The following is a 17125-nucleotide window of genomic DNA, read 5'->3' on the forward strand; positions in this document are numbered from 1 at the left end:
GCAGCTCGTCTTCTCATAGCAAAAAAATGGAAAGGGGAGAAAGTACCAACAATTGATGAATGGCAAGAAAAATTAGTAGAGTTTATGAATTTGGCAAAGATGACAGCAGCAATTAGAAATATTTCGATACAAAAAAGCAAGGCAGAATGGAAATATGGAGAAGAGTATTTAATAAAAGAAAATATAAATACAAATTTGGTGATATGCTTCGATTGAAATACATATAGAATGAATAATAAATTTATAATAAATAGATAATGTGTCAACATAGCAGTTAATATGTGTATAGATATAAGTATATACAGATATATTGGTATATGGCTATCAGATAAGAGATAAATTAGACGAATTAGGCTAAAATAAGTAAGAAAAGATAGAGCAGGATAAGGAAAAAATTGATAAAGGAAAGCGATGTTCAAATAATAGGAAGCCTTTTTAAAAATATATTTGTATTGTATTCTTTGTGTTTCTGTATGTGTTATTTCTATGTGTATGCATATGTACATATATATTGTGTGTGTGTGTGTGTGTGTGTGTGTGTGTGTGTGTGTGTGTGTCATCTTTTTCTTTTTCTTTTTTTTCTCTTCTTTTTTTTCCCTTTGTATTTTTCTCCTTTTATTTTTGATTTGGATTTGCTTTTGTAATTCTAATTTATGATTTTGTTTTTGTAATTTTAAAATATGAAATAAAGGTGTGTGTTTTTTTTAAAAAAAGACATTATTTGTTTTGGGGCAAAACAATGACATTATCTTCCTACGAGAAGTAGAGTGCTGTTGCTCTGTTGGGTGTACCATGGCACCTGATTGCCCAGTGGGGGGGGGGAGTGGATTAGATAGGCTTTTGGCTGATTCAGCAGGACACTGCATTCATTCTGCATATTCTAAGGGCTAAACTTCATATTACATTAGCTACATAGCTCCGCCTTTAAGTACAGGGTTGTTGATTTTTCCACAAATTGCTAGCATGGGGATCTTGATGCTAACCACAGACGTAGAAAGCCCCTAACTACCGCACTGGCAAGTTGTGTTTTAAAAAATTCAAAAACCTCCCACATTTTATGGCTTATCTTACTTTAAAAAAATGTGGAGTTTGGCTCTGAGATGCAAGGATGCAAAGACTTTTCTCACCAAGTTTAAAGCCCCTACAGCACATTGCAGGGATCCAGAGGGCCACTAGAGCACCATCCCTTCTTTTATTACTTATAATAATATTGCTTTGAATATATTTCCGTTATTGCAAAATTGTTTTGAAACAACTTGATTAGAGTTTTTGTCTTTGTTTTTGTCTGTTTTTTGAAGGTTATGGCACTTTACCTTATTTCTATGGGAATGTTGGAGATATTGTAGTAAGCCCCTTGCTAGTGAATTGCTACAAGATGCCTCAGCTGGAAAGCAAAGATTTGGAACTTTTTGGTTTGACTGGGAGTCAGTTACTAAGTGTGGAAAACATGATTATTTTAACAATACAGTATCTTGTCCGACTAGGTAAGTCATTACAAGTGTATGTGTGTGTAACAAATCACTGTTTTTGCTAGTGATAAACCTTCTGCTACTAATTTTTGTATGTAAAAAGACTTCCATGCTCAGTGCTCCAGAAAGTAAATTTAAAATTGATGGATCTTTAGAAGTTGGTCACTCTGCTACCCTTTTCAGAGTACAGTACCTCCCTTTTTTATCCTGCTTTTAAAATCTCACATTTGCTTTGTGCTAAATCTTCAGTCACAGCAAATCTTTTTCATTCAGAAAGGCTTATAGCTGTGTTGGTTGTTTGTTGTTTAGTCGTGTCCGACGCTTCATGACCCCATGGACCAGAGCACGCCAGGCACTCCTGTCTTCCACTGCCTCCTGCAGCTTGGTCAAACTCATGTTCGTAGCTTCGAGAACACTGTCCAACCATCTTGTCCTCTGTCGTCCCCTTCTCCTTGTGCCCTCCATCTTTCCCAGCATCAGGGTCTTTTCCAGGGAGGCTTCTCTTCTCATTAGGTGGCCAAAGTATTGGAGCCTCAGCTTTAGGATCTGTCCTTCCAGTGAGCACTCAGGGCTGATTTCCTTCAGAATGGATAGGTTTGATCTTCTTGCAGTCCATGGGACTCTCAGGAGTCTCCTCCAGCACCATAATTCAAAATCATCAGTCCTTCGGCGATCAGCCATTGGTCCAGCTCTCACTTCCATACATCACTACTGGGAAAACCATAGCTTTAACTATACGGACCTTTGTTGGCAAGGTGATGTCTCAGCTTTTTTAAGATGCTGTCTAGGTTTGTAATTGCTTTCTCCCAAGAAGCAGGCGTCTTTTAATTTCGTGACTGCTGTCACTATCTGCAGTGATCATGGAGCCCAAGAAAGTAAAATCTCTCACTGCCTCCATTTCTTCCCCTTCTACTTGCCAGGAGGTGATGGGACCAGTGGCCATTATCTTGGTTTTTTTGATGTTGAGCTTCAGACCATATTTTGTGCTCTCTCACCCTCATTAAAAGGTCCTTTAATTCCTCCTCACTTTCTGCCATCAAGGTTGTGTCATCTGCATATCTGAGGTTGTTGATATTTCTTCCGGCAATCTTAATTCCAGTTTGGGATTCATCCAGTCCAGCCTTTTGCATGATGAATTCTGCATATAAGTTAAACAAGCAGGGAGACAATATACAGCTGTCCCCAATTTTGAACAATATACAACATTTCCCAATTTTGAACCAATCAGTTGTTCCATATCCAGTTCTAACTGTACCTTCTTGTCCCACATAGAGATTTTTCTGGAGACAGAGGAGGTGATCAGGCACTCCCATTTCTTTAAGAACTTGCCATAGTTTGCTGTGGTCGACACAATCAAAGGCTTTTGCATAGTCAATGAAGCAGAAGTAGACGTTTTTCTGGAACTCTCTAGCTTTCTCCATAATCCAGCGCATGTTTGCTATTTGGTCTCTGGTTCCTCTGCCCCTTTGAAATCCAGCTTGCACTTCTGGGAGTTCTCGGTCCACATACTGCTTAAGCCTGCCTTGTAGAATTTTGAGCATAACCTTGCTAGCGTGTGAAATGAGCGCAATTGTGCGGTAGTTGGAGCATTCTTTGGCACTGCCCTTCTTTGGAACTGGGATGTAGACTGATCTTCTCCAATCCTCTGGCCATTGCTGAGTTTTCCAAACTTGCTGGCATATTGGGTGTAGCACCTTAACAGCATTATCTTTTAAAATTTTAAATAGTTCAGCTGGAATATCATCACTTCCACTGGCCTTGTTATTAGCAGTGCTTTCTAAAGCCCATTTGACTTCACTCTCCAAGATGTCTGGCTCAAGGTCAGCAACCACACTACCTGAGGTGTACGAGACCTCCATATCTTTCTAGTATAATTCCTCTGTGTATTCTTGCCACCTCTTCTTGATGTCTTCTGCTTCTGTTAGGTCCTTACCACTTTTGTCCTTGATTATGGTAATCTTTGTACGAAATAATGGCTGTAATATATGACTGTCAAGCATGAGGCAAGTCTCCTAACAGACAAACAGATCGGCTGAGGAAAGTGTGTCTTTCCCTCTTACATCTCTTCCTCTACTTTTGAGTGAGTGCTGAATAGGATGAGAAGAGAATGTGGTTGCCTTTTCCATCCTTCAGCACATCAACAAGAAAAATGTGAGCACTGCAGAATCCCACTTCTGATTACTGCCAATGCTTTAGGCCTGTGGAAGTTGCTAGCTTCCCTCATGATCTCCAACTGCCTTGTCTCTGGTGCCTAAAATAACATTGTCATAGAATTAAGAAAATTGAAGGAAGTGAAAGGCCTTCTGTTCTAACCATCCACCAAGCAATTCTGCACTCATTAGAGGTCATTATCACCCCTTGCAATCCAAACTGCTTTGTGCCACCTGCTTAAAGTGGCTTGCATAAAAAGGTCCTTTTGAAACTGTTGCAATCAAAGTCAAGCTACAGGTTGCAGGAGAGAAGTCTGCATATTTTCCCCCACTGAATTTCTCTCAGTGAGGTAATAATCTCTGCCAGCCACTTTTTGCCTTTTATTTTATTGTATCCATGTTCTTTAAAAAACAAAACTGGAGATGTTTGCTGTGACCAACTTTGTGCTTTGAGTCCTGTGCTTTTAGATATCTTAGCACACTTCCCTAGTAATTGAATGAGACAGTCTGATGGAAGTGTGGGATGTATGATTACTAGAGCAGTCAAGTACAACATTTTCCTGTTGCCTAGAATGGACACACAGGGGAATGTGGCTCCAGACAGGGAGGACTTCCTGTTATCCCTGCTCTTGACCTTCCGACCTCTGTGTGTGACCAGGTAGATGGGCGTGACCCTAGCTGACCAGGTAAAAGGGCTGGTCCAGCAACCATCTCTCTCTTCTGGCTCTTAGCCAGTGCATAGCTCAATCTTCACATAGATGGAGCCCACAAGCAGAAAGTCTGAGATGTAGCTCAGACTTCTTTTCACTGTACCCACAAGATGAAGCCTGTTTTCAGATTACTGCTGTGAACTGAATGTGAGTAAAATTTTATTCTTACTTTTAAAGACTGTGTTGTGTTATTATTGTTTTAAGAGGGAAATAAAAGGGGAAACTCGCCAGGAACAAACAAATCTAGACAGGACAAGCCAGACTGGATTGCTCAATTCAAGGATTCTAATGAATAATCAACTTGCTTCCAATAAGTTGCAAAGGGAATGTGCTCTGCTGTTTCCTCACTAGCGTGAGCGAGGAGGAATAATATCAAAACATTATATCCTCTCCTCCTACTGCAGGAAGAGACTTTTTTAATGACCTATTTTAATCATTTAATTTATCAAAAATTACAGGTCCTGATAAAATACCACTCAGGGAAGAATTTGAACAGATTGTGCTGAAAGCTATGCAAGAGTTTACTGTGAGAGAGCAGTCCCAACAAACGAGTGCTCAGGGCATCTTGTTGCCAGCTCAACTCCCATGGCTTGCCAGGCTAATTGCCAGTGTCTCCCAGGAAATGGTGCATGTGGTGGTTACTCAGAATTCCCTGGCCGAAGGCATTTCAGAAACACTGCGATCACTCAGTGAAATGAAGCACCACCAAAGGCTGCCAGATTACGTTGTTGCCATCTGCGCGTCAAAGACCAGAGGGAACGAATTCTGTGTGGTAGTTTTAGGTGGGTACCTTTCCCCCCATAAAACAATATAGATACAACTTTGGTAAAGGTGATGCCTTGTTAACAACCAGATTTCACTGGCAAAACAGAATGCAGGTGTTTCTTGGAGATATCTTGAAGAGTGAAGACACAGGCACAGTGTTAACATGTATAAACATGCACATGCACTGTTGTTGGCTTATTTATGCATTGACAGCATTTCTATCCAACATTCTCAATTTCAGTATCCCTTTTGTTAGTGTATATCTCTTTAATCTTTGGAACTGGGGTGTTTCTCACTCTTGGGTGATAACCACTTCCCTTTTGAGCCAGATAAGTTTGTCTTTAATTTATTTGCGGTATATATTGATTTGTGCGCAGCCACCCAAAATGGTATTAGTGAAGTCATCAGCATGTTGCACCTCTCTATTATAAGAGAACAAGGGAGGTGTTAATGGTGAGTTTTGACACCTCTTTTTCTAGAAAAATAGAGAAGGTACCAGCACATTTTGCTCCATAACCTTGTTTCTAGGAGGTCTAGAGACTTGCTTTTTTAAAAAAATGAAAGCTGAGAGACTGGGGCACCTATGAAAATATTTGTGGGCATTGTGGCAGCAACCACTGGAATACATATCATTTTCCAGAACTTGGGAACATCTTTCAGAATAGCCTTTAAATATTATAAGATTGGGCACCTTTTTTAGGAATGATCCATGCTTGGAAATTATGTAACACAATATGAGCAAAAATCTATTTAAAATGTTGATGAAAATCAGAGGTGCTTTTTGAAAACAAAACGAAACAAAATCTAAACCAAAATTGGTTATAGAGTTTCAGCTCAGCTCTGATAATAGATGAAGGTTATTTATGTATTTCCTTGCATAATACTGAATGCCAGGCAAATATCTTCCATAAATGTCTTGTTTAAGAGAAATTCTAGTTTGAGAGAGATTAATTTGTACCCTTCAAAAAAAGCCCACCTTTTTAATGCAGACAATTTTGTCTGACATTATGGTTATATACATAGTTATTCTTTTGTGTTTACTTGGCTTCTCTGCTCTTTCTGAGCAAGTTATTCCTCTGCCTGACTTCTTTTAACAAGAAGAGCACTCACAGGATTCAGGGGCCAGCCTGACCTTGAGGAACAGCAGGCAAATGATGTGCTGAATTGATGTGAAAATGCACTCTCTTGTTGCTCCTTCTACTCTCGATGCAGGGAAGCACTTGCTCACACAATACTAAATTTGTGTCAGGATATTGCGCTTTTATCTCTGGAATTTATAATGCTGTTTTTGGCAGACGTGCAGCCTTTCTCACATGGCATTAAATGCACCTTTGAACCTCCCTTACACTAAATATGTGCATGTATGATTGCCGTTAATATAGGAGTGAACTAATTTTTTTAATTGACTGCATATTCTAGCCCTTGTTGTTATATTTGCATTCCAGACATGGATATTCAGAAATGCACTTTTCTAATACTAATGTGAGTGCTCTTAACACTTGCAGTCTAATTCTTGCATCTACACATTCTAGCAATATTGGGAAAGTACACCCTATGTGCCTATTTTTTTTTTTTTTGCTATTTTAAAGACTCCGTGTTTTAGGGCTTGCCGAAGGGATAGAATACCATGTCTGATTTTCAGGGCTTCTGTCCTCCTCAGCACTCTCACACCAATCAAATTCTTCCCACCCACATTTCTATGGCTCCAACGCTGGAAATACAAATATTTCCAAAGCACAAAAAAATACAAAGAAGAAGATCTGAATAAGTTGAGAGTAGTTGTGGGATTGAGACCACCATTTGCACATCAGGAAATATATTTCTTACTAATGAGATTTTTTCTGTTTCAGAATATGAACTACCATTAGATAGGATGAATACTGGTTAAAAACAACATTTGCATATCAGCTCCTGCCATTGAATCAGAGCTGGAGGAGACCTCAAGGGTCATATAATCCAGCACTCTGCAATGCAGGAACCTTTTGCCCAGGATGAGACTCAAACCCATGACCGTGAGATTAAGAGTCTCATGCTGTACTGGCTGCACTACCCAGGCCACTTACTGTGTAGTAAAATGGTGTACAACTGTTTTTATCCTTATGTACAGGGGCTTTTTTTAAATGCTTGGATAGAAGTTCAGACAGATGCCCAAGGATCTAAATAAATAAAGGGGTGTCATCGAAGGTCAAGCATTTGGGGTTCTCGGCTAAAACTTTCATTTCTCACAAATTGCTTATAGATCCTTAAAACTGGAGCTGTGACACATGGTGTCCTTTATGAAGGCAGTATCATTGTATCAGACAATGTCCTATGATTCTTCCCTTTCTGTTCTCTAGGTCAGTATCAGTCTAGAGCTCTAGCAGAGAGTATGCTTACTACCAGTGAGTTTCTAAAGGAAATCAGTTATGAGCTCATTACGGGAAAAGTTAGTTATCTGGCATCACATTTCAAAAACACATCTTTAGGTGAGTGAATTAAAATTCCTGTTGTTACTTCTTTGATTTAAAGATCTGTCAATTTCTCTCTCTCTCTCATATATATAGAGTGTGGTGTGTGTGTGTGTGTGTGTGTGTGTGTGTGTGTGTGTGTAGAGCAGGCATGTCAAACCTGCGGCCCTCCAGATGTTTTGGCCTACAACTCCCATGATCCCTAGCTAGCAGGACCAGTGGTTGGGGTAGATGGGAATTGTAGTCCAAAACATCTGGAGGGCCGCAGGTTTGACATGCCTGGTGGAGAGAGAGAGAGAGAGAGAGAGAGAGAGAGAGAGAGAGAGAGAGAGAGTCAATTGTGACCAACACAGAGCTGCTGCTTTCATGATACTTTGAAGCCCACAACTACCTATTAAAAGATAATAATAGTAGAGTTTTTGAGATATCTTGACTCAGGAAATCTCAACGTTTAGTATAGGAGGTAGATGTGTGATAGCCAACGTACAAGGAAGTGAGCAGATAATATTATTCTCCATCCTCAGCTTAAAAGCATCTCTTGCCTCCTTATGCTTGTTTTATGAAGTGAGGGCTCCCCCTCCTGTTTCATTTACCGTGTTTCCCCTTTTTTAAGACACCGTCTTATAACTTTTTTCCCTCAAAAAAACACACAGTGGCTTATTTTCAGGGGGTGTCTTTTTTTAAAAAAAAAAGTGCTGGTACAACTGGGACCCACTGGCTCAGGATGCTCGGTGCTCTCTTCTGCACATTGCTGGGCGCGTTGTTGGCGCTGCCAGTTCCGAGCGCCTGCAGGGTGGGGTGGGGGTGGCAGTGCTTTAAACCCCCAACCCTGTAGAAAGCAATGGAAGTTATGGACTGTAACAATCCTTAAGAGGCGCAGGTCTTAAAAAACCCCTGGTATCACCCTTGAAGCACAGCCTTCCAAAGTCAGGGGGGAATAGGTCTGTTTAGACAAAGGAAAGGATCGGGGGTGATTCTGTGCCCTGGGACCCACAGAACTACTTTAAAAATCCCAACCTGGGGGGGGGGTCAAATAGTGAAGCCCCATAGCCCTGTAGCAACAGAAGGCACATTCTGAAGCACCCGAGCTGTTCGGTTCCATAAAAAATCCAGGAATTGTAAAATTAACAACAATAATGGGGGGGCACTCTATCCAAAGAGTTAAGAAGGAATGGGAAAGTGTTGAGTTATATATGGAAAAATATGGAAAGGAAAGTTAGTTAAAGATAAAAAATAAATAATTATCGCAAGGGGAAAAATAACATCATAAAGGGTAATAATATTAAATATAAAATAGACAACACAACAGAAAAAGCAAGTATATGACTAAATGAGATCGCACAGGAGTGAGGGAAGTGGGGAGAGAGGGAGGGGGGTAAGGAATGGAAGGAGGCAATGGTTGGAGGAGGGTATAGGGGGATGAATTAAAGGAAAATTAAGACTGAGAAGCGCATGGTTTTTGTTTTTTAAAGATGCAAAGGCTTGCAATCAGCCAAAGTATAGAGCCCAACTTCTAGGAGACTGCGATCTACTTGCGGATTTATAAACTGGAGGTGATCTACCCCCGTTATATTGGTGTTCAGGTCAGAGTTGTTTTTAGAGAGAGGAAATATCCCATTTTTGAGGTTAAAGTAAAAGTTCCTGACCTTTTTTTTATAATGAGGAAATGCTGCTAAAACTCCGTTCTTCATTCCACGAAGGGGAGAGGGGGCGGGGCCGGGTGCTCAAAGACAAAAGAAATGGAAAAGGAGATAGCGATCAAATCCAGCCTCGCATTCATGCAGCCGTCGGGAGAGGCAGGGGCTGCAGCCGAGTGCTGCTTCACAAACAAACGGGGGAAAGTGCTTAGAACCCAGAGAATCCAGCTGAAAAACACGAAGCAGCAACAGCAATTGCACACACACCATCCCAAGCCAGCACAGTAACCAAGTCCCAAAAGCAAGAAAGGACTCAGCAAACACTGCTGCGGCCGGCGTTGCTGCTGCTGACTCGGGGAGCTCAGTGATCTCTTCCGCACAGCGCCTATCACTATGGCTTATTTTCGGGGTACGGTTTATATTTCTCAAATGCTTAGAAATGCTGCTATGGCTTATTTTATGACTACGCCTTAAAAAGGGGGAAACACGGTTAACATTAATCATTGGCATTCACTGCCTCTTTCTAGACTGGAGCAACCATGGCATTAGAGGGTTGCGTTTTGTTTGTTTACCACATTTCTACATCGTATGTCCCCCCCCCGGCAAATTTTAAAGCAATTAGAGCCATTTTAAGGCAATTTGAAAATTTAACATTATAAAATGGTTTGGTGGGGGTGGAGAGGCCGACATTAAAAGCATACTTCCAGGGAAATCCCAAGTGGCTGGAAGAATAAAAATGCTTTCACTTTGCTTCAAAATGAGTCCAAGGAAGAACATATAGACAGGTCTCTCCAGGAAATGTGTTCTACAGCTCAGGAGCCACAAACAAAAATGCTCGCTCTTAGTTGAAGTAAGTTCCAGCCCTTGGAAATAAGGCATTTAGAGCAGAGCCTCATTGGCAGTTCTTTAAAATGCTAAATTGTAGGCTTCATGCGGGAAACTACATTTCCTGAGATAGCTGAGGCCCATGCCATGTAGGGTTTAACTGAGCAAAATTGGCACTTTGAATGGCGATTGGAAATAAACTGGAAGCAAATGGAAATTTTGCAGAGCTAGCGTGAGAGGTCCTCAATAGCTCACACCTATTAAGAAATGGGCATCGGTTGAAGTTTCTGGACAGTTTTCAAAGAATGCCCTGTATAGAGCCCAGTCTGGTTTCCAAGGCCAACACCCAGGTCTCTCTCTTCTAGCACAACCGTCAATCAACCGAAGCTTCTAAAAGGCATTCTGGGTCATGGAAGCTAACTGAGACACTTTACAGCAATGTCAAGCCCAATAGTGTTTGCTTAATTTGTTTTGTTTGATTTAAAAGATTTAACATTTTCAGAGCAACTCACAGTTTATAAGTAAAACCAATAGAAGAATCAGCAACTACAAACAAGTACAACTAAAAGCCTAAAAAGAAACAGCACTGAAACAAGTTAAAAGTCCTATACAAATAAAAGAAACCAATTCATTTCAGGATTTCTAAAAATACCCTTTCTCCTGTTGTCACTTGCCTCAGTTCCATAAGGAGAAGGGCTCTTGAAGCTGATCTCAGCATTTTAGCAGGTTCATGTGGGAACAGACACTTTTAGAGAAGAGTAGAAAAGATTCTTTTCCTTAGGGGAGAGAATGAGCCAGTCTACCACAAGGACTTCACCAGCTAGCCAGTCCCTCGAGTCCTCCACTGTAAATAGCTTTCTCTTGTCTTGACTGAACCATCATCCAGCCCATTAGTGAAAAGGGGGAATAGAATTTAGCATAATCTGCATTTTTGTGATGCCTCCATCTGGATGAACTCTCCCAGTGGTTTTGTTGGGATTTTAAAAAGCATAGAATATAAGCTTAAACCTAGTGGAAATATGTAGGGTATAACTCAGAGTGGGGGCAGTCTTCTCAGCACTAATTCTGGAACATGCTCTTTAGGAAGAAACAGAACCATCCCAAAGCAATTCCATCAATTCCATTGCAAATGTTACTTATTATATGACCTAACCACTGATGTTAAAAGAGCAGATTGGACAGCTCTGGTTGGCTTTTAACCTTTTTGTTCATCTTCATTTGCTCCGCAATATTTGGATGGGAAATGCTGGATAGGTGTTCAATAGTGGCATGATGTTTCTTTACACCGTTTCTTGGAAAGATTTCATAGGGATGTGGTATACCTTTTAATCTACCTTATTGTTCTAAAAGAAAGTTCTTTACTAGGCGATGAACTGGACAAGTTGTTAGAGACAATGCAACAGAGACGAGGAGATAACGTCGTAATCCCATTCAATGGGGATGTCAATGAATGTGTGTCATCTCAAGAAGCAGCTGCCATGGTTTCCACCCAAGAATTAGGTAAGGGCTTCCTTATGAAAAACAAACACTTTATGTGGAAACCAAATGTTAGCCTTCACCTGGGAATTGGAGAATATAAAAGCTTGCACTATTAAGATTCTACCCTGCTCTCATTACACTGGCCCAGACCATGAAGCCACAGAAAACATGGTATTTGCTTGGCATAGAAATATTCCCACGGAACCCTAATTCTGGGGGGGAAGAAGAAAGTGGTGTCAGTAGTTCCACAGTTGTGGTATCTTCTGCCAGGTTTATACTGAATTTGCCAGTACTTCTGGGTTTTCCATGGTACACAATCTGAAAACACGTAACCGGAAGCGTCTGTAACCCAAGGTACCACTGTAAACCAAGTACAGTATGGCAAATAAATTCATAGCAGGCTTCTGATAACAAAATGCTATAACAGAAACCACCTATTGTAATCTTAGAAAGGTGTTTCCAGTGTGGTATGAATGAAGCGAGAAGGGTGTTGAAAAAATTTCCTGTGTGCTTTGGCTACAGGAAGGGTATTTAAAAAGTGATTTGAAATGTGTTACTGCCCACATCTACTGCAGTTTTATGCATTAGCAACCAAAACAGCTACAAACTTGTATAAAGCTGCTTTTTAAACAAGTCACAGTCACTATGTAATATTACTAATTTTTAAATATTTATTTATCTACTATTTCTGGATCAAAAAGTGCTGGGTCACAAGGACCATATTGCTACACTTGTCCCTACACAGAAATGGAATTTCTCCTTCGAGGGGGGGGGGAAGATTTCTGTAATTTGCCACTGCTTATCTACCAGGCATGGGGAGCCACCCGCTTGTGGGTCCCAGTTTGACCTGCAAAGCCTTTTCATGCACACCAACCCCACCTGTCATGTATCTGACATCATATGTGAGGCTGTCAGTGCACAATTAGGAGCCTTAAAGCACATTCCAGAGCAGGGGTGTCAAACTCAAATTCATCGGGGGCCACATCAGCAGTTTGGTCACCCTCAAAGGGCCGGTTGTATCTGTAGGACTATGTGTCCACTCTTTATTATCATAAATTATTGTCACTGCATTCAATTATTACTGTTTTTTGTAATAATGTAAGTAATAACTAGCTCTGAAAGCAGAAACATAGTCAGAATAATGGCAAGTAGATATTCAAATGTACAATTATTGTACAATTTATTGAAAAATGATTTTTTGTAACTGCACTGGGTGGTGGAGGCTCGCTAGGGTTTCATGCAGGACCTTTGCAGAGCTACTAGTACCTGGAGATGCTGGGGTCCTTCTGCATGCAGGACAGATGTTCTGCCAGTGAGCCACCACCCTTCACCAAAGGGACTGGCTGAGGTTGACTCACTGGAGCTGCTCTCCTGGTTCCAGGGTTTAAGGGCCAGAAGTATAAAGCAGCATCCTATGTTTCTGAGGGGAGGGAGGGGGAGGGGAGGGAGGGAGGAAGGAAGGAAGGAAGGAAGGAAGGAAGGAAGGAAGAAAGAAAAGAGGGAGTGGAAGGGAGAGAGGAAGGAAGGAAAGAGGGGAGAGAAAGAAGAGTAGGAAATAAGGAAGGGAATAAAGAAGGAAAGAAAAAGAAAGAGGGAGAGAAGACGGAAAGGGAGAAAGAAGGAAGGAAGTAGAGGGAAAGAAAGAATAAGTATGAGGGAGAGGAAGAAAGATGGGAAGGACAGAAGGAAGGAAGGAAGGAAGGGAGGGAGGGAGGGAGGGAGGGAGGGAGGAAGAAAAGAGGGAGCAGGAAGGAGGGAGAGAGGAAGGAAAGAGGTGAGAGAAAGAAGAGTAGGAAAGAAGGAATAAAGAAGGAAAGAAAAAGAAAGAGGGAGAGAAGACAGAGATAAAGAAGGAAGGAAGGAGAGGGAAAGAAAGAATAAGAACGAGAGAGAGGAAGAAAGAAAGGGAAGGGGGGGTCGCTGCCTTGATTCAGCGCCAGAAAAGAGCACGAAGGGACCCAGGGGCAAAAAGCATTTCCTGTGCAGCGTGAGGCAGCGGGTGTCCGTTTTAGGAGAAGTGCGTAAAGCCTCAGAGTTGCACGTTCGTGAGGCTGAGCTGCTGCTGAGCTCACGTTCATGAGGTTGAGCCGTGGCAGGAGGAGGAGGAGGTGAGGCAAGAGGAGGAGGAGGCGGAGGCTTGCCGGGTCGGTGCCCGGCAGCGCCGTGCGGAGAGTCCCGAGCCTCTGGGACGCAGCAGTGCTCTGTAGCACTTTGGATCCTCCTCCTCCTCCACGGGGCGCTGCTGGGTGCTTTGTCTGTGCTTCAGCAGCAGCAGCCGTTTCCAGGCGCCGAGCCGTGGCAGGAGGAGGAGGATTCAAAGTGCTACAGAGCACTTCTGCGTCGCAGAGGCTCGGGACTCTCCGTGCGGCGCTGCTCCGGCCGCCTTTCTACCCCCCCCCCGGCCCCAGCTGTTTGTTGGCACTTTGTCAGCGCGGCGCCTCAGCAGCAAGGTCCCGCTGCTGGGTCCTTGGCGGGCCACATGACGAGGTCTGGCGGGCCGGATTTGGCCCCCGGGCCTTGTGTTTGACACCCGTGTTCCAGAGTGTTCAATGGCAAGGCAGGTTTGCTGTCCCACCTGATCAGCTGAGAGCTTGCTTTTGTCAGCTCTGCTACCAGTTTCTCCATAGGGAATTTCATAGTGTAGCAAAATTCACAAAAAAGGGAGCTTGAAGTCAGTACTTATTGACTTATGGGTGGTGACTTCAAGCCATGCTTGGTTCAACATGGATTTTCCTTTGGGTCACCTGCTGTCCTGGCAGTGCCGAGTGACTGACACACCCACTTGTCAATGTGGTCTACTAAGGGTGGCAGAACCCAGGATCTGGTCTGCCAGCCAGATCCAAATCCCTACTGCTACTACACACACTTCACCTGAGACTAAGTTCCATTCAGCTCTCTTCCATGTACTGACTAGGCTTGTTTAGCTTCAGAAATAGAAAATAATTGATGGGCATCTCTGGACTGTTCTCTGGCACCCAGAAGCTAAATTATAGTTCTTTTTTCTCCTAGATTTGGACACTGAAACATTCCAAATTTATCAACCACAACTCACAATTGCCAGAAAGCTCTTGTCACAGGTATGCGCCATTGCAGACAGTGGCAACCAAAGCCTGGATCTTGGTCACTTCAGCAAAGTAGATTTCATTGTTGTAGTCCCTCGTTCAGAGGTGCTGGTCCAACAAACCATTCAACGGATTCGACAATCAGGTAAAGGAAAGCAAGGAGAAAAGCAGCGTATTAAATCCAACAAAGCGTTTTATATATGTCTGGACTGAATTCATAATGAAATAAAATCAAAATACAAAAGATCATGACGTAATCTGCAGCTGTGCTCCTGTGAATTCTGCATCAAAGAGAAGATTATGTCTGTGTCTTATATATCTCACACAAATCAGGCATCTCGATAAGCATTTCCTTATTGTTTCATAATTCTGTTTCACGTGATCACTCACTGGCTGGAACATGGATTCTCAGGGAATTGATATAGTGCCCCCAATGGAAACTTTGCTTGTCTCTTTGCTTCTGCTTTTGGGATTTAAGATTTCGTCTTCCTTGCCAGACTTTGGGAACTAGAAACTTGATTTTTTTTTAAAAAAAAAATGAACTAAACACTTTTAGATTCCTGAATTTTGTGCACAGTATAGTTTCTGACATTCATAGAGTTTTACAAAATACACACAGTGACAATGGACAAATCTGGTAATGAAATGTAGCCTAGGGCATTTGACAGAAGTTACACATATTTAATATATAGATAATATTGTTAATGAAGAAAGTTTGTTCTGAAGCTGCAGTTAGGCTTGGCTTCCCGTCATGTGCAAACCCAGCTTTCTGGTATCATGCTCCCAAACAAGGCAGGATCATAAAACAAATTTTGAATTACAAATCCTGGTTTGTTTGGGAGAAATAATCCAGGACACATCACAGGAAGCCAAGTTAATTGTTGCTTCCTGGTTTGTTTTACTTTTTCACTTGAAGGGAGGTTTGAAGTAGGGACAAAACTATCTCTGTGTGACAGTGTGCTACTTAGTCACAATAACGCAGGCTAAACCAGGAATCCTAGCTTACCATGCATGACATGTGAGTTTTTCCTATATGTTGAGTTTCATGGCTGAGTTGGCATTTGATTTGTTCTGCAGCATGTTTTTGGCATCTCCAGAACTTGTTTGTTTGTTTATTGGGCAAAAGCAAAGTTTCTTCTTTCAGGTGTTCTTGTAGACTTGGGACTTGAAGAAACTGGAGCAGCTTACCAACGAGCTGAAAAATACGTGGTGCGGCTAGACAATGATATTCAAACCAAGTTTGATGTTTTCATGAGACGGGTAAAGCAGAATCCGTATACCCTTTTTGTGCTGGTGCATGACAATGCCCATGTGGATTTAACAAGGTAATTCCTTCAAAGTAAAGCATATATTAACAGTTAATATTATACTGTAGGCTTTCATTCAAATTGTAGGTGCAAGTATGAGCTCTTAGGTTTTTAGTAAGTTGAAACAAGTGCACCCGTCACTGCAGTACAGAATGAACCATATCTGTCAGACACCTTCCTGCCACATGCTGCTGTTAAAGACACAGGACAAAACCCAAAATGATTATGGCTCCAGGTGGTGAAGGGCTTGTGTTATGGAATATTGTAGATAAATGGCAATTGGGCAGCCACTTGTGTCCATTGGATCACTTCCATAGCAGCTCCCTCATTTATACCGCCATGGGTTTCAAGAATCCTGCCCAGTGTCAGTGGTATGCTCTGTTCTATCTGTACTATGTCTTGTTGTGACTGACTGCCTTAAGACCAGATTTTGCGAAATGGGCAGAGTCGTGGTGTTCATAGCATTAGGATGCTGACAATGGGTACCAGAGATTCAGAATAGGCCATATGATACAGCATGACCCACACTTTAAATTCCCCACTTTGGGGCCTGCATGCTGCTCACCTCTGCTTCAAACTTACTAGCTTTTTCTTTTCTTCCCCAACCTCTTGAAAAACACAGAGCCACTTTCTATATAACTGGTACCACCAATTAGTAATTTTATAAACAGGCACTGCAACACAAATATTTACTACATGAAACCTTGTTTTGTAGAGTGGAGTAGGGGACATTAAGCCAATATTTCTGCATTCGTACACCAACGCCATGTTTAAGTAGTTCCTGATTCTTTTTGTCCTAAGTGACTTCTGTAGCTCCTGTTGTAATCTTTTTGTTTAGTTTTGATCTACAGAACACGAAGCAGACATTAAAAATGAAATGTCTTGTTGCTTTTCCTAGTGCCATCTCAAGTTCTCTATCCCATGGGGAGCCTAGTCATGGACTGGCTGATAGAATGATAAATTGCAGAGAGGTACTTGAAGCTTTCAACCTCCTTGTCCTCCAAGTGAGTTCTTTCCCATACGCTCTTCAAACTCTGCAGTCCAGAATCAGCTCTGCCAATGAAGTACACTGGATACAGTTAGGCAACATGGTAAGAGGTCTAAATGTTATAATAGCTTTTAGGAAGCGTTTATGTGCTTTTATGAACATCTTTGGTCTTTGTCCCTGCTGTTGTCATAAAGTGGGAATTGATTTCCTCTGCTGATCTAATCAAGTCTATAGTCAAGCTCTGATGGCATCTAAGAAAGGATAGGATTCATATAATGCTCAACTT

The 17125-nt window shown here is 41.8% G+C and overlaps 1 protein-coding gene across 10 annotated transcripts in view; it reads left to right on the plus strand.

Moving 5' to 3' along the window:
• GREB1L (GREB1 like retinoic acid receptor coactivator) overlaps window positions 1–17125 on the plus strand; it is a 173353-nt gene that overhangs the window by 127888 nt on the left and 28340 nt on the right. For all 10 annotated transcript variants that reach the window (XM_035125264.3, XM_035125266.3, XM_088676268.1 and 7 more), the window contains 7 exons: window positions 1299–1484; window positions 4788–5111; window positions 7431–7559; window positions 11369–11503; window positions 14492–14689; window positions 15689–15869; window positions 16750–16942. In XM_035125264.3, coding sequence (XP_034981155.2) covers window positions 1299–1484; window positions 4788–5111; window positions 7431–7559; window positions 11369–11503; window positions 14492–14689; window positions 15689–15869; window positions 16750–16942 — 1346 coding nt within the window. The remainder of the gene's footprint in view (window positions 1–1298; window positions 1485–4787; window positions 5112–7430; window positions 7560–11368; window positions 11504–14491; window positions 14690–15688; window positions 15870–16749; window positions 16943–17125) is intronic.

Source organism: Zootoca vivipara, chromosome 8 (assembly GCF_965207765.1).
Source record: "Zootoca vivipara chromosome 8, rZooViv2.hap1.1, whole genome shotgun sequence".
In the NCBI taxonomy this organism is placed as follows: domain Eukaryota; kingdom Metazoa; phylum Chordata; class Lepidosauria; order Squamata; family Lacertidae; genus Zootoca; species Zootoca vivipara.